This window comes from Peromyscus californicus, unplaced genomic scaffold (assembly GCF_007827085.1).
Source record: "Peromyscus californicus insignis strain IS unplaced genomic scaffold, ASM782708v3 Scaffold_5__1_contigs__length_169319896, whole genome shotgun sequence".
NCBI classification, from domain to species: domain Eukaryota; kingdom Metazoa; phylum Chordata; class Mammalia; order Rodentia; family Cricetidae; genus Peromyscus; species Peromyscus californicus.
The window spans coordinates 63,093,075-63,117,319 of NW_026294573.1; the positions used below are offsets into that span (position 1 = coordinate 63,093,075).

Here is a 24,245-nt window from a genome sequence, read left to right on the forward strand (position 1 = left end):
TGACTGATCATCTCTTTCCGTAGGTCTGTCAGGCAGGGAGGGAGTATATAAGATTTTTATTAGGTATTGCTCTTCCTATGGTTCTGCCCTCACCCTCTTCCTTTTCTGGGATCACTATCATGAGAACCAGACTTTTAATGTAAAGTCATCTTCTAAGAAGAAGGTGATGACTTAGGATCAAGAAGACTAGGACCTTCCCTACATACAATTATATGCCATGATCACATACAATAAATAAGCTAAAAAAGAAAAATGGAACTATTTTCACGGCCTTAGACATGTTTTTGAAATTACGATGACAGTTTTTATATCAATATCTATATTTAGAAAATTCTGCACGTTTTCTAGGGGTGGCTGCTGGCTGCAGATGTAGAATAGGTGTCAACTTATTCTTCAGGTATATGACTGTCAACCACAGCTGCAAACCCCACATGATTAGAATCATTAATAAAAATCAGAAAGGAGAAAGAAGAATGCAGTAAGAAGCAGAACATTCACGTAGGCAGAAAGAGCCAGACTGCAGAGAAGGCAGATATCCCTGCAAGGCACTGCTGCCCATGCTCACCAAGTACCGCCCTGGCTTGCTTTTTTCTTTTACTTAGTCCCACTGGGCTTATCCAGGGACAGAAGTGATCTGGACACTCCATTCCTCATCTTCCTCCTTCTGGTCCTTACATAAAGATTTCCATAAGCCTTCTGAACTTAAATGAAAAAAAAAAATTTAACTATGTTCACACATTCCTAGGTCAAAGTCCAAAAATTGGAAGGATCTCTTAAAGAAGATCCTGATGGTAATTCCCCAATGGTAAGTACCAATACAGTAAAGCAAACTACATACCTAAGATTCCTGCTACATTTAGCTTGGCTAACCTGTTTTTAGAAGAACTGTAAACATCATTTTCCCCAAAAAAGATAACACATGGTACGTTCACACCTGAAATAATGGCTACCTGATAGCTGCACCAGTAAGAGAGACTAAGGTTTATTTTTAATAACTTTTTTAAGTATTTACCTTCAGAACAAATGTAAAAGCCGAAACAACAGAAATGCACTTCCTGGTAAACATAAGAAAAATTCTGAGATGAATAAAATGTTGTGCATACACGCATTCAATGGGAATGAAGCACTGGAACATGCTACAGCACAGATGAAACTTTGAAAATATTATGCCAAGAAGCCAAATATACAAGGCCACAAATTGTATGGTTTCATCATATGAAATTTCTAGAGTGTGCAAGCCAAATAGTGGTTTCCAGGGGTGGGTGGGAATAATTGATCTTGTATATGGGGCTTCCTTCAGAGGAGATAAAATGTCCTGAAATTAAGTTGTGGTATGAGGGAGACCTGCTCCCTCTTTTTCCCCCAGGGTGCTCTGGAGGAGGGAGAAGTGAGAAATATGTAGATAGAAGTATAGAGGAGAGAGACAGACAGAAACACAAGATAGCTCGGGAGGGCCTGGATCCTAATCCACTGGCCCCTTCTGTCTCTACTAAAGGGCTTTTAAAGGAATGCCAAGGGGTGGAGCAAAAGGCCTCCCCACAACACAGCCAAGTGCAGACCATCCCAAACACCTGGTGACCATGCACGTGGTCAAGCCATCCCCTAATGTAGCCCTGCTGTGCAAAGCAAGCTTCGATGTCACTAGGAAACCTTTGTGGGCTCCCACAGTAGTGGAAGTTAGACAATTTCATGAGTTTAATAAAAACTACTGACTTAAACACCTTAAAAGAATTTTATGGCATATAAATTATACCTCAGTAAAAAAGAAGCACTAAATAATCTTAAACTTCAGCCAGGTATGATGGCACATGTCTGGAACCCCAGTACTCTGCAGCCTGAAGCAAGAGAACATACACCCAAAACCAGCCTGGGCCACATAGCCAGGACCAACCTCAAAATAACAACAATGAAATTAAGTTAAAAATTCTAATCTTAAGGGCTAGAGAGATGACTCAGCTTGTAAAGCACACGCCTTAGGACCTGAGTTCAGATCCCCAGAAGCAATGTAAAGCTGTACACAGCAGGGTGATTCTGTAACCCTCATGCTGTTATAGAGACAGTAGCTCTAGAAGCACCAGATGCTCAGAGGCTTCCACAAGCTAGTTTGGTGTAAGCATCAGTAAACCACAAGAGAACCTGTCTCTCACAAGGTAGAAGTTGAAGACTGACCTCCACATACATGCCTGTACTGACACTTATCAAATCACACACACACACACACACACACACACACACACACACACACACACACACACACACCTGGGTGGTACACACCTTTAGACCTAGCACTTGGTAGGTAGAGAGAGACAGATGAGCCTCTGAACTCAAGGCCAACTTGTTCTACATAACAAGTTCCAGGTCAGCCAGAGTTAAATGGTAATACTGTCTCAAACAAAACCCCAGTAAACATCAACAACCATATACTATTTTAAATTGTTAGCCTTTTACTTTAGAAACAGTTGTGTATCGTGTAGAGCACATTAATACAATGAACGTATTAAACTGTATTTCCCTGAAAAAATAACTCCAAGTTAAAATGTCATCTGTTCCTGATAACTTGTCATCTCCTCCTCTAAAACCATCTCGGGCTCCCCTTTGCCACTAGCACTGTGCAGTAGCAGAACTGGGGAGTGGCGGATCACTATGTGGAAGCCATCGCAGTGAACACCGGGGTGAGTAATAAGAGGAGGGTTCTGCTTGGCTCCCTGTCTTCCCCACAGGCATCTCCTCAGTTACACCAGACAGGAACATGACACCTCTGCAGTAGAGGAATCGGGCCAGAGTGACTAGGTGATAAAATGAAACCCACAATGAACAACAGGATGGCCAGCACTGGTGCCCGGTGTGTGCTCCTCAGACACACATGGCATTGTTTATGAAATTCAAAAATGCCAGTGCCATAAAAGACACAGGAAGGGTGAGAAAGAGTTCCATATTTTAAAAGAATTTTTTAACTGACAAAGATAACATGCAATCCTAAACAATACTCTATACATTAAAAAATAAAAAGGAAAAATGGAAAAATGAATTCCTACTACTCTTCAAATGAAACTCTAACATCTTCGCTATGGCCTTAGTCATGCTTCTCCCTCCCTGGAGCATTAAGCAGCCATTCAGCCTTCCTTGGGCCCCTCCAGCACGTGGAGCTCTCAAATGGCACAGTGCCAGCACTGGAGACGCTGTTGGAGCTATTCAAGTGATTGGTGCCATGTCTTCCTTCAAAATACACAGGAAGAGAAAATGCAGTTATGTGCTTAGAAAAAAAAAAACAGATACCAAAATTAAAAATAGGGCTGTATTTTGATATCCACAACCACAAACCAGTCTCTGTAAGTACATATTAGTATTTTTCTACTGTCTGGCTTTTCTGTATTTGATTACCCTAAAGGATAAATCTGACTTCAATGGTAAGTCAGAGAATCAAGATGAGTTATGAAATATCTCAGCCTTTAGGATCTTTAAATCCTTAATTATCCACCCATAAAAACTACAAATAGATGACTAACTAATACATCTAGGGTGCAGAGTTTCAATCCACTCAGGGTCCAACCACCCTTTGCTATTGACCTCATCGCCTACTTCAGAGTACGCCATCTGCCAAGTCATTAAACATTCCCTCATTTCAGAAAGTACAGCTTCCCACGAAGAGGATTCTGAACACTTGATATTTGTGCATGTCAGCCACTGTCTGGCACATCAGAATAAAGCACAAATTCTGGAACAAGCAGGCACTGCTCATGAATTCACAGCTATTTCCTCACTTTTGCTGAGAGCAGAGAGACCGTAAAAAGATTGCCATAATATGAATATGCAGACAAGAATTAAAAGCAAAGCACAGGATGAAACTTCATGAAAGTGGCACATTAAAAAGCAAATGAGAAAACTAGCCTCTAATAACTGGCAAATCATAAAACTTTAGTTATTCATGCTTGCAGCCAACAATTCAGACCCGACAAAGGGTGGAGAAGAAAGTCTAAACTAAAAGGATGCCTTAACAGCAATAAAATAAAACATGGTAATTAGTTTAAAATTTGTTTATAAGTAGAAAAGCATTTTTAAAGTTATGGAAAACATTCTTAAGTTCCTAAAGCAGGTCATAAACTTCACTACCCACAGACTGTATCCTGTGAGCAGACATGTTGTGTCTGCCAACCTCATAATTTAAAAAACTGGGATTGGCTGCCCGCATTTAATCAGAGGGATCCACACAGAAACCTTCCACTTAGCAAAGATTTGAAGGTCTGACAATGCATGCCCTGTCACCTCCTTGGGACCACAGGCTAGCAGTTCTCCACAAGACCTTCTTTCTCACAGCAGTTACACGGGGAAACTGAAAAGCACAAGGGCCTCTGGCTGACCCACAGTCTTCTAAGTTGTGCTCAGTCCCAGGTATATAGAGAAGCTCCTTATAGGTCTCTAATGTACAGCTGCACACACGCTTGGCACTGTGTACTTGTTTAAGGGTCCTGAACTAACTGCAGGATCGAAATGTACTACCTTTCCCTCCGAGTTACTCCCATCCTCAAAGGTAACAACAGTTGAATCCTATTAAAACATAGCCATCTAATCATGATTTCACCATGAAGCTCAACAAGGACACTTTGGATGCAACAAGATCAACTTTATCAGCAACATAAATAATTCAGCTTTTTCTCTAAAGCAGTGGTTCTCAACCTTCCTAATGCTACAACTCTTTAATAAAGTTCCTCATGTTGTGGTGACCCCCAACTATAAAATTATTTCATTGCTACTTCAAAACTGTAATTATGCTACTGTTATGAATTGTAATGTCTAATATGCAACCCATGGGGTCGTGACCCACAGGTTGAGAATGGCTGCTCAAAACACAGTCAGTAATCAACTGTATTCAAATACCAAGACGGTGTGTGCTTCAGGCCCAGATTACAAAACCACATACAGAAAACTCTGAGGATAAACTCCTTATGCATAGGAAGCCCTGACAACCTGTGTGGGTTTCTAAGAGGGCATTTAAGACTCTCTTCCTCTCCTGCTCCCACAACCACCCACCAATCATCTGACAGTGAAGACACTACCACAATTAGAGGCATGGAATTAAGTCACTGAATGAGTCTATGACCTCCTACTTTCTCCCTCTTTGCATCTGCTTGCTCTTTGGTTTGGTTTTTCTTTAGAATCATCTTGTCGATCTGTTCCTAGCCTCTCCATTGTACATGGCTAACTTGGTAAGACAAACTTGTTTCCTTGATGCTGAGGAGCATACATGTTATACTGAAGAAAGGAGGTGGGGCTAAATCATTCAGGATGCCCTCTATCCTAAACCTTCTGGGCTTTTGCAGCCCACATGTAGTGTCATCAAGTTCTTGGGGGTGCTGGGCGGAGGTGGCTCACATCTTTAATCCCAACACTCGGGAGGCAGAGCCAGGCAGATCTCTGTGAGCTCGAGACCAGCCTGATCTACAGAGCGAGATCCAGGAAAGGCGCAAAGCTACACAGAGAAACCCTGTCTCGGAAAAAAAAAAAAAAAAAAAAAAGTTCTGAAGAAAGGTTTTCTAAGTGTGAGACACAAAATGACCTACATCCGTATCAGGAAGCAACTGGATGAACATGCTGACTCCCAAGAAGTCACAGGAAAGTGTGGGATGAATGAGAATCTCTGGCAAGCACCACAGAGAAGCGGTGGTTCTAAGCATCTCTCAATCCTTCCTTACATACATAGATTTTGAGAACCACTGAACACTGAGCACAAAAAAAAAAGACTAGGTTCACAAGGGGCCCTGGTCCTCACTTATTCTCTCCCTCACCTGCATGCCATAAGCCATTCCACAGACCTGTTAAGATGACTACATATTCTGTGTCACCATAATTCAAATTCATCAGCCATTTGAGCAAAAAAGGCAAACATTTTTAAAATACAGCTATACACTGGCAAAGTCCTTAGTACCATGGAAAATACAGATTAGCTTCACACTCAAAAGGCCATTTATATGCCATACTGTGGTTTTAAATTAATCCTGTGCCTCTCGAGGAAGTTCTAAGTCCCTCACGCTCCTCTCATGCTTTATATCGAGCTCACCAGCTGCCTCTACAAGGCTGGTTGATACCGCTAACCAACACACAGCAAGAAGGCTCCAAAACAGCATGCCGATTTTATGCTTGACTCAGGTAATCACAGCTCTCTTGAGGGGAATCTGCTCTTCAGACTTACCTTTCCTCGGCTCCTGCCATCCACAATCCCCTCTGGGGGAACTTCAGGCTCTAATACACTCGATTACACTCTACAGATTTATAATGCCAAACAGCCATTCACATAAGGGCTCTCCATAAACATTACCAACTCGGATGATTGATTCTGGACCTCTCTTAGTGGGCCACCTTATTTCAAAGCAAACATTATATGCCCGTTTCTCTTTAGTTCCTTAAACTGGGCTCCCGAGCCACACCTTGCACACACCACCTTATGGAAATAAGACTATGGTTAGAAGAACAAGTTGTAAGACAAAATGAATTATAGAAGGGACAGCAGCTGAGGCAAGGCAGATGAGTGAAGTCAGTCACACACAGTAAGGACAATCAGCATGAAAAGGAGAATAGCCAGCATGTTTCAGTAGAGTAGAGTAGCTCACATTACCATCATCTAAACTTGTGCTTCTTAAACATTAATGAGTCCATGAGTTACCCACAAAAATCTTCCAAAATGCAGGCTCTGATTCTGGCAGCCGACAATGCAGTCCAAGCAGATGCCTCCTGACAAGTTCCCAGGTGCTGCTCATGTTAGGGTGGCTCTGCTCCGTGCTGAGGGTGGGTGGGAGCAGAACGGCAACAGCTGCACCTGGATGACTGTCAGGCCTCTGGCATCCACCTTAGACTGATGCAGGGATCGGGGTTAAGCACGCCAGACAGCAGCCTGCTGCTGCCCCAGGTACTCCCTGGGAATCACATCCACCTGGGAGCACTTAAAAAAGGAGCAGGGCTTCAAGCAGAGACTCCAGCCTGGTGAGACATTTGGATGGTGCTACGTTTGTTTCTTTTGAAGCATACCCAGGTGGTTCTAATGAGCAGGCAATATGGAGAACCAAAGATTTAAAATACTCTCCTGGGTAGGAGGGAAATATAAACTGACTGCTAATGGGATGAGGAATTTCTTTGGGGGAGGAAGAAATGTTCTGAATTCGACTATGGTGATAATTGCATAACTATGAATGAAAACCACTGAACTGTATACTTTAAATGTGTCCCTCACGTGGTCTGTGAATTATATCTCAACAAAACTGTCATACAGGATTATTAAAAACCTTAGTAGTTTCTCTATAAAAAATGAATAAATAATAGAATAACAATGACATGGAATTATTTTCTATCCCAGAATTTTAGACTAAAATTTTGAATTTCTTTTAAAGATGGAGTACAACAAGTGCCTCTCCAGAAATACTAAGATCCACTCACCAACTCTTCAGGATTCTGCTCAGAGTAATAGATGAAAAAGAAATTGCAGCTAATACCTGTCATAACTATCATGCTGAAAGAAAGGGAAAAAAGGAAAAGAGGAAGGGAGGAGGGAGAAATGGTGGGAGGAAAATGTCCATTTGGAAAACATGCCCTGAATATTCAGTTTCCTACAGTGTTTTCAGTGAGGCTGGGTGTGATGGTGTATGTCTTTAATCTCAGCACTTAGGAGGCAGAGGAAGATGGATTTCTGTGAGTTCAAGGCCAGCTTGGTCTACAATTACAGTCCCAAACTAGCCAGGGCTAAAAAAAAAAAAAAGAAGAATACATTATTGTACCACATTTTTTTATATATTTGAATGAAGATAATGGGAAACATGCCAAGAAAAATATATAAAATACCAATCTGACCTTTTAAAAAAAATAGCTTAAGAAACCCTAGATAAAACACTCACAAAAATGAGAAAGATCTGAGGCAACACGAACACTGCAGGACCAGACAATGGTCCATCAAGCGGAAAGCATTACAGGCCCAGGGAATCTGCAGGCCACACTGTTCCAGACATGCCTGCAGAGCTTCTGCCTAAGGTCAACTCTACTACAGATGCTGTGAGCTCAAGCTGCTACAGGCCACCTAAGCCTGCCCACCCACCGACCCTAAGACAACGCCCTATTTATGGTCCCACGCCCTCATTCTTTGAAATACAAAAATTCTGTATGTATCAAATTCCTGAGATAACATGAACTAGTCACACACATCTTCAGGGTCCTTTGCTGAAAGTCCTTCTGTTAAGAAATGGCTTTCTGGGAGCTTGCAGGTAATAAATTAGGTCATCAGCACAAACTGAGTATGACACTCCCCCCCCCTTACCAGAAAATCCCTGACAAAATCCAGTTCATTCTTCTTACTGCTTTATACTTTCTTTTTATAGCAACTCTACCTTATCACAATCTACAGATGACAAAGAAAAAGCCAATGTGATTCCTTACTAGACCTTGACCTTGCTAACTGCACTTTCAAATAAGTGTCTCCCATTACTTTTCATGGTAAAGAAGCTTGCCTTCCTGCCCCACACAACGCCCGCCCCCCACCTTGTGCTTTAAAAACATTTGCTCAATGAGCTCTTCAGTTTTCACAGCTCTGAGAGAAAATAGCAGCACTTTGGTTGGTCATTGAGACAGGTCTCCTGTATTCAGAAGTGTTGATCCTTCTGCTTCCACCTACCAAGTGCCAGATTACACACACAGTGACAGTTACATATTCTAAAGCATAAAAAGTCACTTTGATTTTGAGTAACAGGTCTCTGTTCCAAAGCAGCTACCCTGGAAGCCCGTACTGGGGGTGCTCAGCATGTTGTCAACTCTTTCATTCTTTGTGTCTTTGAAACAGTCACTTCCTGAGGAATGAAGGCCCACAGTGGCCGTGTGCATATCCTACTGGATTAAAAGACTAATTCTTAAGGAATTATATCTTGTTCATAATCGAGCTAATGATGTAAAAATTCCTTTAAATAGAAAGGGAGAGAGCACAGCAAAATAGCTTAGTTGGTAAAGGTTCTGATGCCACACCTAAGGGTCTAAGTTTGATACTTGGACCCACATAGTGGAAGGAGAGAATGACTCCCAAACGTTATCCTCCAGCTTCTATGAAAACACACACATACACACACACACACACACACACACACACACACACACACACACCCCTACAATCATGCACATGTGGGAATACATGCAAACTCAAATGCATGCACACTCACACTCATCCGCTCACATGTGCATGCACACACTAAATGTAATTTTTAATTAAAATTGAATAAATGCAAGACAACAGTAGAGAAGACTTACCTGATAGTATATACATCCCAAAGGTCCTTCTCCGCACTTTGTCCTTCCTTCAGTGCTTGTATTTGTAATAATTTCATAAGGGCTTTTATCAAACCAGGCATATTCCTATAAAGAAATATTAATACGTGCTAAATGGCCCAGACTTAAAATGAATGTGCTAAACAGGTGCTTCATCCTGTTTTCCTTCTTGTGGTGCTAGCTTTGGAAATTGGAGTCTCACACACACTAGTCAAGCGCTCTAACGGGTGACACCTCCCTCCACGCCACTGCGAGTCTGCCACCCACACTGAACAGTGGGCACGTTTCAGCACAGCCAAGACCCACATATGAAAGAGGAAAACATGGCCAAAGACTCAAACCAGCTATCAATCACCTCCCTACACACACTTGAGGGAAATCAATCAGGGAAAAAAGCAAACATTAGCCCACATAATTTGAGTCAGTGACCACATCAGTTACCCAGAATAAATGGTCAAGTCATTTATAAATATTAGCAGACCATAAAAAATAACCAGACAAATGAAGTGAATCAGCCATTCAAAAGAGTGGTCCAGGGCACCAATTAAAGCAAAGCAAAAGCCATTAAGAGAGAATTAATAAAAAGAGGAATACACTTTAAAGTTTTCCCTTATTCTGTAAGAAATAGGACAAATATATATATATATATATATATATATATATAAAGCACCCTTTTAAAATAAGTCTTATGAACCAGAATGAAATCTTAAAAATTTAGTAAATGATTTTTATTTCTAAGTAACTTTTAAAAATCATCGTTGCTGGACATCTACTATAATCTAAGCATTCTCCTAAGTGTCTAACATATTATTGGTCATTTACCATTCAGAACAGAGAACTTACGATCCACACTAACTTTACGGTCAGGACAAGACTTAAGCTTCTCATGATTTGGGACATTTACATGAGCTGTTACTGGCTCTATGTTTTAATGCTTTTAAATTTTTCCATCTGGCAAAGGATCTGACTATACAGTAGACCACAGCAGTCAAAAGCCGTGGCCACACTTGGCTACTATGCACACAGGTAATGTGGTTAGTCCAAATCCAGATGTGCCGCATATAAAACATATGCTGGATTTAAAGACTTAAACATAAAAAGAGGGGGAAAACAAATTCAATTAGAAAGAATGAGGGGCTGGAGAGATGGTTAAGAGCACTGGCTACTCTTCCAGAGGACTCAGGTTTGATTCACAGTACCTATTTAGCATCTGTAATTCCAATTCAGGGGACCTACTGCCTTTTCTGGCCTCTGTGAGCACCAGAAATGCATGTGGTACATAGATGTTATGCATGCAAAACACCATACACACAATTTTTTTTAAATCAGAAAGAACATAAAATATGACAGCATATTAAAACAGTATTTTGATATTTGGGGTTACATAAAATTCCTTATTAAAATTAGGATTATCAGTTTCTTTTTATTTTTTTAATCTGGTTACCAGGAAAAAAGTAAATTTATTTCATTATTTGTGTGTGTGCATGCCTGCAGAGGCCAAAGGTGTTAGATCTCCTGGAGCTGGAATTACAGGTAGTTGTGAGTCACCTGATAGGGTGCTGGAAATCAAACCTGGCCCCAAGGAAGAACGGCCAGTGCGCCTAACCACTATGCCATCTCTGCCCACTGCCCATCTATTAGAAAATTTTGAGCACTACTTGTAGCTCAGATGCATAGCTCATGTTATATTTCCGATTCACAGCACTGCTGTTGACATTCCCAAGACTTAGTTACTAAGAAGATTCTTCTGGGACTGTCAGCATCTCCCTTCCAGTTGAAGAACTTTCCACAGGATTTTCAATAGTAGTTTTTCCCTTTCATATAAACCCTCTTCTATGCCCATGCTAGATTAGGGTCACAGATAAATACTTTGTGACAGGGACCATATGTGTATGGGGTCTCTCTTGTATAAATCAACTACAGACAGATCCCCACACTAAATGAAAGCCTTTGAGCAAAGATCCTCTCTCCTGGGGCTCAGCAGGTGAAGTACTTGGTGCACAAGCATGGGACCTGAGTTTGGATACTCAAAACCCACAAAGGTAGACATGGCAGTGTACGTCTGTAATTTCAGGACTTAGGATGGGATAGAGGGAAGAGGTAGGTTCAGGGAAAGACTCTTATCTCAAAAGGATACGGTGGAAAAAAATAAACTGGAGAGCAACTGAGTAAGAAGATACAACACTTGATCCCTGGCTTTTATATGCACACGAACAAGCAGGCTCGCTCACATACACGCTTACTTGTTCTCACACTCTCACTCTCTCTCTCTCTCTCTCTCTCTCTCTCTCTCTCTCTCTCTCTCTCTCTCTCTCTCACACACACACACACACACACACACACACACAAGATTATGTCTTCTATGTATGTTCTTGGATGAGTGTCAAAGATTAGCCTTGTTCACATACCTCTTAATGACTGTGACAATTTCATGGTACTTTACCCCATTCAACAAAATGACCAGTTAATCTCAGTGTGACTCAATAAAATGAACAGAGAAATTTTTATAGTATATAAAAAATTTTATAGTGTATATAATATATTATAAGAGAAAGCTGCTAGAAATACTTCATGCTAACAGACAGTCTGATATACAACTGGGGTTGAGGATGGATGGGGAAACCAGGGCCAAGGCTGCAGACCCACATCAAGTGCCTTTCAAGAGAATGCTGAATGGACTGGATCTGTGCTTTAGCTGAGAGCCTTCTCTTTGATGGGGACAGAACAGGTGAGGACAGGTCTGGAGACTCCACAGGGCAGTCACAGGGTCTGCTCAGGGCACACAAAGACAAGGGGAGTCACCTTGTTTTCACACAGCCATGGAAGGTGCAGGATGATCTACAAAGGCTCAGGGATGTTTCCTCCCTGGCTGCTTCACAAAAAGCTATTTGCAGTTACGCGGCTGCTGACTAAACCCAGTCCTTTTCTTGATGAGGTGGGCATCTGCAAGGGGATAGGCCACAATCCTAGAGCAGTTCACCAGAGAGGCCAAAACAAAAGATGAAACATGTGCTAACTGTCTTAGTAGGGTTTGCCAGCTGCTCTGGGAGGCCTTGTTAAATAATGAAGGTCTTATCCGCTTCTGTCCATTGGGATTCCTGAGATTTTTCTAATAATCTTGATTGCTACTCTAAATATCCAGACCTCTCTGACTTAGAAGGGAGTAATCTCAATATCCACAACCTTGAAATGAACTGCTCCTTTACAATTCTTCATCCATTTATGCTATTCAGAATTTGAGGGCTTGCCTTTGAGAAACCGGGGCCACAAGGAGTGGTTCCTCCCATACGACACTCCCCTTTACAAAACCCCAAAGATTTTCAGCAGGAAAACTGAAGTTAAAGAACCCATGGGAGCCGGGCGGTGGTGGCGCACGCCTTTAATCCCAGCACTCGGGAGGCAGAGGCAGGTGGATCTCTGTGAGTTTGAGGCCAGCCTGGTCTACAAAGCGAGTTCCAGGAAAGGCGCAAAGCTACACAGAGAAACCTTGTCTTGAAAAACCAAAAAAAAAAAAGAACCGATGGGAGAGTCTACCCTCGGTCACCAAGTGACTCAGAGTCACTCAATCTCCTCAGAACCTCCCTAGGATCTGACCCTTCCAGATATCCAAAGTAAACTAAAGATAACAAATCAGGTCTCAAGACTGCCTTCTGCCTCGTCATGCATGATGGGACTAAGAAGTATCCCCTCTGTGATGAGCACTTGCCTAGCACGTCTGAGGTCCTGGCTTCCAGCCAAGCACAGATGAAGAAAAAGATAATTCAAAATGATTGTGCACCCTTGAAAATACATAATATGCAAGTTATACCTTATTTAATAAAAACAGACAGAAGAAAGATTTAATAAACAAAAAGTGTGGGATCATATGAATAAAAGAAGAACTTAACTACAATTTTTCAGAAGTGATTGTAAGTATTTGATAATAGTTAACAGGAAAAGAATAAACAGAAACCAACATATAACCTAAGTCAGTTTGAAGAAAGTTAAGAGAAAGATTCTAAGGAAAGCAAAGTTATAGTGAGAGACTAAATATTTATAACCCTAGATGATAGACAGAGTATTAATATCCATAAAAAAGGAAAACAACAGAATATAGCCATGCAATCCCAATGAGTAAGATTCATAACACTCAGTGTATATGAGTGAGTGAGGAAATACGCACCTTCACACTGAGCAAACACTGCTTCAGTTTTTGTGGAAAGCCATTTTATAGTATCAGTAGAACTTTTCAATGAAAATGCCCTATTCACATATGGCCTGCATCCAAAAACCCTTCTACAGTTAGCCCTTGCATATACTCAGAAGACACTGCATTGTATTGACTATCTAAAAGAAAAAAAAAAGGAGAGGGGAAGAGAGGGGAGGGGAGGGGAGGGGAGGGGAGGGAAGAAAGACAGAAAGAGAGAGGAAGGAAGGAAGGAAGGAAGGAAGGAAGGAAGGAAGGAAGGAAGGAAGGAAGGAAGGAAGGAAGGAAGGGTGGGTGGTATTTGTTCTGCCCATGACCTTGGGCTATACGGCCCAAAGGAGGCAGTGCTTCCTGTCACTATAGTGACCTCTGATGAGGAGCTGGAGAAGGGTCACATGCCCCATCTCCCTGCTCCTGTCTGCGAGGTGGGTTTGCTCCAGGTCAGATCAGAGGATGACTTCTACTGTCTAGTCAGTTCTATAATCGTGAGTGTATTTCCTCAATTTATATCTTAATAAATTCTGTCATCCATTTAATAGACTCATGTGGACTGATCTTAATAAGTGGTGCCCAACATAGGGCTCGAAATGTCTCCTTCTTCTCCTTTCTCTTCCTGTCTATCTGCTTGGATTTCCACCTGCTTCTAAGCTGCCTTGCCATAGGCCAATGCAGATCTATTTATCAACCAATCAGAGCAACACATATTCACAGCATACAGAAAGACATCCCACAGCAAGGAAGGAAGGAGGGAGGGAGGGAGTAAGGAAAACATGTTTGCCAATAGGGTAACAGCTGAACTATGGCACATCTAACATTACAGGATATTTTCAATTTGTTAATAATGATTCAAGCAAATCTGTAAACAGTGGCATGGAAAGATGTCATTCATAGAAGATAGGAAAAGCAAGTAAAGATATTAAACATTTGGAGGGGATGTGCATAGAAACTTTTTTTCAGGTTAAAAATAAGATTCCAATTTCACTGGCATTAGTTTGTTCAAATTCCATACATTAGATCTGATTTCAGACCCCAGCTCTCTCAACATCCCAGGGAAAATTAAGACCAGACCTTTAAAGAATCACTCATTCAACTTAACATTGCTGAGACTTTCTAATCCTAATGTTTCCTACTTTTCATCAGGATCCCCCCCAAAAAGGGAAACTTTTAAAAAAGAAAATAATTAAAAGCAAGTTTTTCAGCAGTCCCTATGAGAGGCATGAGGCTCCACTGCCTCTGCCTACCTGAGTCCTGACCCTGAAAGGTACAGCTTTTCTGTTTTCTTCTGCCTTTTCTTTAGGATGTTGGCCAGAGCCTAAGGAAGCTCTCTCTGGTCCTCTAGGCTTTCTCACTCTTTCTCTGAAGCTCCCCTCCCAGCATGTGGCTGCTTGTCCACCATGTGGCTGACCTCCAAATTGGTTTAACTCAAACAGTATGGCTTTTTCTCTTCTCTATCTTCTTCCTCCAGGCAGCTGCTGAGATTTACAGCTTGCCTGGCCTGGAGTTTTTCTTTCAAACTCTAATAAAACTGTTCTCAAGCTTTCTTTCAAGTCTGTTCTTAAATTCTTTTATTAATGAGACTAAGAATCCCAAGATGGGTGGCCTCAACCTTTCCAGTAATATGTAGTAACTTCGAATGGACTGGACTGCTCAAAATTTCTGGTAAAAGGCTTGTTAGGTCATATGGAGATATTACAGAAACTCCCCTGAGGACCAAACATCTGAAGGAACCTCACACTGTGACTCCAAAAGCTTTGGAAGTGCCTGACAGTAGATTCTGGGCTTATCAGTCTCTAGCCCAGCCTCTGAAATCAGAGGGAAAAATGAGGAGGAGCCCAGTGGAAGGAGGCTCTTGTGAAACCAAGCAGGGATTCTAAGGGACTCTAATTTTAACATGTCCTTGGCTCTAGCTTTCCTGGTTCTCTATCCGGGACTTCTAAGGCTAAGAACTCTTGCCTTTACTTTTCCCTCATGTCTCCGTCTTAACACCAACTAAAGACTCCTTTCCCTCCCCACATCTTGCTGCTAGACCAATGTAACCACTGGAGCATTTTTCAAGGTCCCCAGGATAGGACCCCTGGAGGTACGTCCTAACTGTCACACCCAATGACCTCATCCAACAGAAAACGGCCAGATTCAGTGATCTCTCCAATTTCCTAAAGGGCAATTAGGGTTTCCTCTTCAGAGGGGGTAACAGCAAGCACATGAGACAGAAATGAGACAGGAAGTTTAGGGATGGGGCCTCAATTTATGCCCTAGGCCATAAACCAAAAAAAAAAAAAAAAAAAGCATCTTTGGTCCTGTCCTGGCTGGAAGGAGAAATGTCAGAAGTGTTTATAAACTCTAATCCCCAGTCTGGATCCTAAGTGATCTTAGGGCTACCTATTCAGAGGCCCAGATGTTACAGTAGCACTGAAGGCCCATTAAGGAAAATTGCTGCCTGTCTCCTACTCAAGATTGGAATCCACTTCTAGAGAGAGAGATGCCATTGCCCCCTTCCTTAATCCAGCTGGGCAGGCTAATCACCTGGCCAAGGGATTACCCCTGAGAGAGGTGTGTTCACCATAAGCCATGCTAAAGTGATAGGTGGAATAATTATCCCTTTAATGAGATAATGTACTTTTCCTCCAAAACTTCCTGCCCCCTAGCACAGTCTCTACAAAGCACCAGGGGTTTCCAATGGGTCTGCTTGCCTTTCTGAGTCCCTGTGGCTGATCTCCTTGCCAGCCTAACTCAGCCTTTCTCTCTCCTCCATTCTTCTTCATGGAGGCTACCAAGATCTACAGCTTGCTTGCCCTGGGAGTTTTCTTTTAAGCTCTAATAAAATTGACTCCAAGGTTCCCTTTGAATAACATCAAAACTTTTTTACCACTTACTACATTCACAGTTTAAAAGTGCCCACACTTTTTTGCAATTAAAAAAAAAAGTATGCACAACTTGATTAGTTGTTTTAAAAGAGCTGGGGTTGGGGAACAGAGGTGTAGGACGAGGCTCAATATCAAGGGCTTGCCTGAATGAGCAAAATTTTAAATTCATTTCAAAAGAGTTGGGAGAGGGGGTTATAATCTCAACTGAGGAAGGACGCTGAAGACAAACAGATTACATTTGGTTATCTCCTAGATAAACAGAATGAGTGAAAACTTAAAGGTAACAGTGTCTCTCACTGAGGACTGGCCTTAAGCCACAGTGTAGCACATGTAACACAAAAGCATTGCTGACAGCCCCTTACGGAGCCTCCTCCACACAGCCCACCTGATTTTCTGAGCTCTGACTCAAAAAAGCTTAACTTTTCCTACCGTCTCTCTCTTACTTGGATACTGGCCAAAGCCCAAGCATGCTTTCTCGGAAACTCTGGGCTTTCTCACTATTTCTCTGACCTTCATACCTAACACTAAAAGCATAATTTCTCTCCATCTCCCTCCTCCCAGGGCCTGCCAGGGTTTTCAGCTCACCTGCCCTGCTGTTTTTCCTCTCAAATTCTAATAAAATAGTCCTTGAGCTAAAAATACATACATAAAAATTTTAACTATTGAATTTGAGAAAGTAGCCTTCTGAGGAGTATTTCAGGAATTGGAATTAGCTTTTAGACAAGCAGTCTGCCTGAGTCTCAGGTACACAGGTACACAGAACAGTTAATTAACAACTCAAAGCAAAGGCTTTAATCACGGTAAAAAAGAGCTGATTAGATATTATGCCTAGTGTATTCATAGTAGAACGTGTTCAAGATGCATCATTAAAAGGGGAGGGGGGATACCAGCTGCCTACTGTCTCTGCTCAGCATCTGAATGGCCTCATGATCAACATGTGCAAATCTGAACTCATGCTCTTCCTAAACACCTGGTCCTCTAATGGTCCCTACTGTCTAAACCAGTGGTACTCAACCCTCCAAATGCTGTGACCCTTTAATATAGTTCCTCCTGTTGTGGTGACCTCCCACCATAAAATTATTTTCGTTGCTACTTCATAACTGTAATTTTGCTACTGTTATGAATTGTAATGTAAATATATGTGTTTTCTGATGGTCTTAGGTGACCCCTGTGAAAGGGTCATTTGAGTAGTTGAGAACCACTGGTCTAAAGAGAATGTAAACATGAAATCAGGGGCTATTTTGGGCATACGTTCCTTCCAGGTATCTTCATGTTTACCTCAAACACCTCACCTCAAAACCACATAAATCTATTTTTCTCATCTCTTGTAGAAGTAGCTATCACCTCTCCCCTGAACAACAGCTACAGTCACCTAGATGAATTCTTCTGTGTCTTCTCTAGGCCCTTTACCCCCAAAGCCAATATTTACACCTTTATCTTCATGCTGAAGCCAAAGTTGTCACTTCAGAACCCCCAGTGCCTACTAGGTGGAACACTTGGATAGCTCCTTACTGTACCCAATACAAAGACCCAAATTTTCTGAATCACCCATCACTACCCACATTGTCTGGGCCCCACCTCCTTTCCTAGCCTCGTTTGAGATTCTTTCAGCCTCCCACAACAGGAACTTGTCATATACTATTTCCTGCAAATGGAAAGAAAGGTCTACCTTCTCCCATTTGCCTATATAACTGGTAATAGTCCTTCGTCTCGTGTTAGTGTTGCTTCCTTGGAAAAGCCTCCTGTGACCATCATGACCCTGTCAAGCCCTCATATGACAGCTTCATAGCACAGTTCAATGTCTGAACACAGATCAACATGTGGATTAATTAATTAATTAATTAATATATTACTGTGGATTAATATCAAACTATGTGGTGACAATCTTTCCTCCTGAGCCAAAAGCATGCAAGTGCAGCAAGTATTGTATGCTCTGCTCAGAGTGACGTTGAAACACCAAACACAGGAACAGAGACAGCAATGACATGCCTCAGTTAATAGATGCCTCATATGGACAGACATAGCAAGCTACTGTTGTGCTTGGCTGTTAAGGGGAACTCTGAAGGTAAATTTAGTTCTCTAATTACAGAATTTAACACATTCACATAGAAACTAAGGCATTCTCAGGCCCAGCATGGTAGTGCATTCCTTTAATTCCAGCACTCAGAAGGCAGAGGCAGGACGATCTCTGGAAGTTCAAGGCCAGTCTAGTCTACATAGTGAGTTCCAGGACAGCCAGGGCTATGTAGAGAGACGCTGTCTCAAAAAAGAAAAGAAAATAGAGCGTGTGATCTCTTAAACATCCAAATTCATTATTTAGTTAGTTGATTTCAACTAACAACAGCAGCAGCGTCACTGGCTGTCTCTGTAGAAAGCCGTCCTTTCGAGGACTGCACAGGTGAACATGAAAGAGAGATAAGCAGAGGAGGAAGAGAGTCAATGCAACACACATAGCCAGTGATAAGCACACGAGGAATATAATCAATACAACACACATAGCCAGCAATCAGGAGGAACAGAGTCAATACAACACACATAGCCAGCAATAAGACAACTCATGGAAGCAAGGCAATGTTTGCTTTGTTGTTAGAGTTGTGTCTTTCATTTACTGAACCTTAATCCATATCCTTGCAACACTAAAACTATTCAGATTCCAGACAGCATAAGAAAAGGGATAAATATTCAGATGGCATATAAAAACTCAACAACTGTGTTAAAGACTATCAGCTTTGTACCCAAATCACCCACATTGCAAATTTCTCCAAAAAGAGATCTAATAATACTAGGGCTCCTGCAAAGTAATGTAAGAGCAGCTGCAAGAAGCACCTTCCCCAACATGCTATTTTCTTCCCATCCCTTCCATCTGAACGCATTTATTATCTATGAAAATCACTGAAAAATAAGGAGTTTCCTAGACTTTATTTAACACCCCTCCCTAGGCTGCTCCCAAAGAGTGAATCCAAAACCACCTTAGAAATAGAAGGAAAATAGAATGGGAGTTTTAAAGTGTAGTTAAAGCCATAATTATATCCATAATAATCTATTACAATTTTTACAAAAGAAAATCTAACTGGGCATACCAAAGGATGCTAATTAAAAAAAATACTTCTTTGGAATGTCTTTAAAGATTTACCATTATCATCTTTAAATCTCTGTAGGTGTGAATGTGTGCATGTGATGTGGCTTGTGCATGTGCGTGCAGGTGTCCACGAAGACTGGAGTTACAGATCACTGTAAGGCTCCTGAGGTGGGTGAAGGGAACTGAATTGAGGTCCTCCAGAAGATCAGCAGGTGTTTCTAAATGTTCACTGAGCCATCTTTATAGCCCCAACCTCTTTGGAATTTAGTAAATAAAAAAGCATGTGTGTCTGTGTTTCTTCTACTTTACCTTTATAAATTGTACTTTTAAGTAACCAGAGTAAATATTGGCAGAGTTCCCCTTATAGCAGTATTTTAAGAAATAAGTGAAGAAAAACTGATGAAATTAGTGTTATTCTGAAACCACTAGTCTAAATTATCAAAAGACGTAGTAACTGCATGCTAACAGCTACTGACATCACCACAATGTAAGCAATCAGGTATCAGGTGTCTCCAAATAAAAGGACACTATACTGCCCATGAAAAGGCCTCCCCTTGCCCAGGGCTTTTCTGAAAATTAAATGAGAAATTTTAGGTGAAGTTACGAAGCAAATGGCTGGATACACAAGCAGTATTCAATTAAGGCTACTTATCTTTACTTTGATTTTATTTTGTTTTCTTTGTTGTTATTCTGGTTTGGTGGGATTATTCTGTCTTGTTTTTCCATGTGTGTATAGTGTACGTGTGCACACACTTACATTCATGTGTATACTGGTGCACGTGCAGGTGGGTGTGTTTGTGTGCATACATGTGGATTTCACAGATCAACCTCAAGAACTGATCTTAGGGCTAGCCACCCCAGGTCATCAGTCCCTGTGCAGCAAGCTTCTTGGAATAACACCAAGGTCTCCTTTCTATTTGGGGCATTAACACCTCACCATGCGGCACTCTGATACAATGAAGGCATTGTTTGTAGAGATTTACACTGGAACCTATAAAAATATGTCTGAGTCCTGATCCCCTACATACCTGTCTATGTGACACCCTGAAAAGAGCATCTGTACTAATTTAATTAGCGATCACATGAAGAACCCACCCTATATGGTCCTTAAACCCAATAGCCAGCATCCTTGTAAAAGAAAGACCAGGACTATCTAAGACACACAGCAACAGGGCAGATGAGAGAACAGGGCCGGACTAGAGTGACGCCAGCAGAAGCGGGTTTTTTTCTATAGAAAGAGATTGACTATGACCATTAACCATTTATAACCAACCCCCTTTAAATGAAAACAAACATTTATAAACAATATTTTAGGAATTTGGGCGTAGTTTTCTATACTGTTTCCTGCTGATTGAGGGGCACTGGTCATCTTATGGGGATCCTGAGAAAAATTTAGAATTATGGTTCAATCTTGGTTGTAGTAGTCTGTGAGGCTACATCATCTCAGCCAGTTGCCTTGAAGCTGTTCTGGATGTTCGATCATCCGAGCCATTGCTGTCATCAGAGACCTTTCAGGGGGTCTTGGTCGATCAAACCTTATTAGCCTAGAAGCAATCCATAGGTTCTCATCTTCCGTGGAAACAAAAACAACCTCTTTTCCAAAGCAACATATCCTTAGACCTAAATTTTGAAGTCAAGATATTTTTTTAAATATATATATATTGGTTTAACTTAGTAGCCCCCACCATCAAATGTCTCTCTGTAGTTAGCATACATTAGCAGTGAAAAAATTCAAAGAAAACATAATGATATACATAATCTAGACTCATTGTGTATTTTCCATCTTTACATGGCTTATTTCTTTTATATGTTATTTTATTTTTCTCTCTCTTTTTTTTTTTTTGGTTGGGATTCCTCTGTTCCTAGAAGACAGAACGGATTCCACCTGCCTCCTCTCCCCCAAGCGCCTTCACTGACTGTGCTATCCAGAATTATGAAAAAACATATTTCTGTAGACTTAGACCATCAAGTTTATAGGCATTTATGGCAGCCTCAGGAAAAAAAAAACACACACAAGTCCTGGCAGAGCCAAGTTTTCCAACTTCAGGTCCTGCCCTCAGAAATCCTCACCTCCACGTGTAAGAGATGGCAACCCAGAAGTGGGCGTTAATAGCCTGTGAGCTAAGCAGCTGAAAGCCAGTCTGAAGTGGGAGTCAAGAATGAAACACATATCTTGTAATCCAGTTTGTCTCTGATACCCATGTGCGTTTCTATTCCTGAGTCATATGGCAGCAGCCTCCCTTACCAAAAAACAAAAAACAAGAAGAAGAAAGAGCCAAGTGGTAGTGGCGCATGCCTTTAATCCCAGCATTCGTGAGGCAGAGGCAGGTGGATCTCTGTGAGTTTGAGGCCAGCCTGGTCTACAGAGTGAGTTCCAGGAAAGGCGCAAAGCTACACAGAGAAAGCCTGTGGGGGGGGGGGGGGGCGCAGGCTGGGGCTGTAGCTCAGTTAACAATGCTTGACTAGCATGCACAAGAGTCTATCCTGGCTTCAATCCCCAGCATCACATAAACAGGGCATGGTGGTGCCCATCTGTAACCTCAGCACTCTTGAGGTAGAAGCAGAGAATTGGGGTCACCTTCAGCAATATAGTGGGTTTGAGGCCAGCCTGGACCGCATGAGACTGTAGGGTTGGGGGTTTAAGAGGGAAAACAGGAATAGGAAGAGGGAGAAGAGAAGGAAAAGAAAAGAAGAGGAGGGGAAGGGAAAGGAGGGGAGGGGAGGAGAGGGGAGGGGAGGGGAGGGGAGGGAGGAAGAAGAGGTGGCAGCAGGAGACAATGAGTAGTCTTAGGCCCAAGCTATTCACGTGGATTCTGTAACTCACGGCCCAAAGGGCTCTAACATGCTCAAACATGCTCAGGTACCCAGTGCCAACGTCCTTCAATAATATTTCTTTTTAATTTCTTAAAGTCAGGTTACATAAAATTACTCAAGTAATCTGAGAGTAAAGGGACTTTCAGGTATGAGCCACATCTCAGTAACAAGAGACATTACAAAAAGAACCTCAGTGTTCACTAGGCACGAGACCCAAGACTCACATCTTCCAATTAAAGAGTGTGGATCAATAATGATGTTGAGGATTCCAAAAATCATGTACAACAAACAAGAAAAAAACTGGCCAAGCTGTACAAACTATGGTAATTCAAACCATTCATGCAAATTGCTTTACAACAGGCATATAGACGTGATCACAACTGTGCTTATGAATCACAGGTGTCGGGTTTCTTTTGTTTGGGGGTTTACTTGATTACAGCACTAAACACTGCTCACAAATGTTCAGCCTCCTTTAAAAAAAATATACATAATGTTTGGCTCTGGCTTTCAAAACGTATCAAATATGAAGTACAAGCAGGTATGTTTATTTGACCAGAGACAGAATAAAAGAGAGATTAACCAAAAAAAAGTACACAAATGGTACAAACCCGACCAAGCTGGCCAAACTACCTTTTTAGCTAGAAAAGATCTGTGAGTCCTGCAAAGGATTCCTGCTCAGCTTCAAGTACTCTCAGGAACTCGGCAGCAAACAGGAGAGAACATTCAATCTATGACCAAATCATTGTCTAAACCCATGAAAAAATAGGAGAAGAAGAGATGGAGTCACAGGAAGGAGGGAGAAATAAAAACAGTCCTGAGGAAGTCATGTTTAAATGACTCAGGGAACAAACGTTTCTTTAAGAACAACAAAATCTAAGATGTAAAACTATTGAGAACTTCCTTAAGAAAGTCCTGTATTCTCACTTATCTTCTAAGTACCAGAAAACAGTCAAATACAAAAGTAACACATTCAGTAGCCACTCTTCTTAAATCACCCAGAAACATTTTAGCAGGAATATGTCACTTAAAATGACAAACAAAGCTTCAGCCACACCAAGGAACTTTAAAGAGAAATGGGGCAGAATGTCCTGGATGAGAAAAGTGAGGAATCACTTTTCTGTTCATGAGCTTTAAAGAGATCTTGGGACTTTACCGAAAGGAGAGAGAATGAGGAGGAAGGAAAGGGAACCTTTGTAAACAAGCTAAGAAGCCTAAGGGGGAAATTGAAAACACAAGATGGGAAAGCAGGCGCAGTCAGCTAGCTACCTCAGTCTCTGACTAGTAAGAGTAAGATGAACACGGGCGGCAAGGCGGACACACGGAGGTGGACAGACACACCGAAGCCATCCTGAAATCCCAAGGTTGCAGACTAAAGGCTGCATCCTGCAAACATTTGGAGGAGTCCTCACACAAACATCCCTCCTTGGCCCCTGTCCTGCCAGATGAAATAAGAAAAAGGAAGCTGAATCGCGCAAAAAATCTTCAGTACAGAGAGCCAAGAAGAATGTCTCCTCAAGTTAGCTGTTCCCTACATGACAACAAAGCAATTAAGTTTCCCAAGGAAGAGAATCATCAATAAACGAAGTGACGAGATTTTTCTCTATTATTCTCAATCTTAACTCCAAATAATCTTCAGAATCTTTTTTAAACATTAGACTCACTATGGAATTTTTAATCTTCTATTCAATATTTCCTTTAAAAGCAGATTTTCAGACTTTCAGAAAATATACTTTAATTTCCCATCATCAATACACCCTTGTAAAACACATTAACAGTAGGTCTCTTCCCTGTTTGAAAGCACAAAAGGCACACAAATCAAACGCTAGCCTAGTGTATCTAGAGTATAACCTTCCTTCCCACTAGGCACATTTTAAAAAGAAGGGGGATGGGAAACAGCAGAGCTGAAATTACAGCCTGTCTTGACACCTCAATATCGAAAACTGAATACCTGGTTCCAAAGGAGAGTAAGATTTTATTCATAATCCCGTTACTAAGCAACTGTAACAAAGGC

General features: G+C 41.5%; 1 protein-coding gene across 3 annotated transcripts in view; it reads right to left on the reverse strand.

Moving 5' to 3' along the window:
- Nucleotides 1-24,245, reverse strand: part of Focad (focadhesin) — a 287,598-nt gene that overhangs the window by 250,522 nt on the left and 12,831 nt on the right. For 2 of the 3 annotated variants that reach the window (XM_052717954.1, XM_052717955.1), the window contains exon 4: nucleotides 9,274-9,378. The exons of the other annotated variant lie outside the window; for it this stretch is intronic. In XM_052717954.1, the coding sequence (XP_052573914.1) occupies nucleotides 9,274-9,378 (105 nt within the window). The remainder of the gene's footprint in view (nucleotides 1-9,273; nucleotides 9,379-24,245) is intronic. 3 annotated transcript variants of the gene reach the window in all.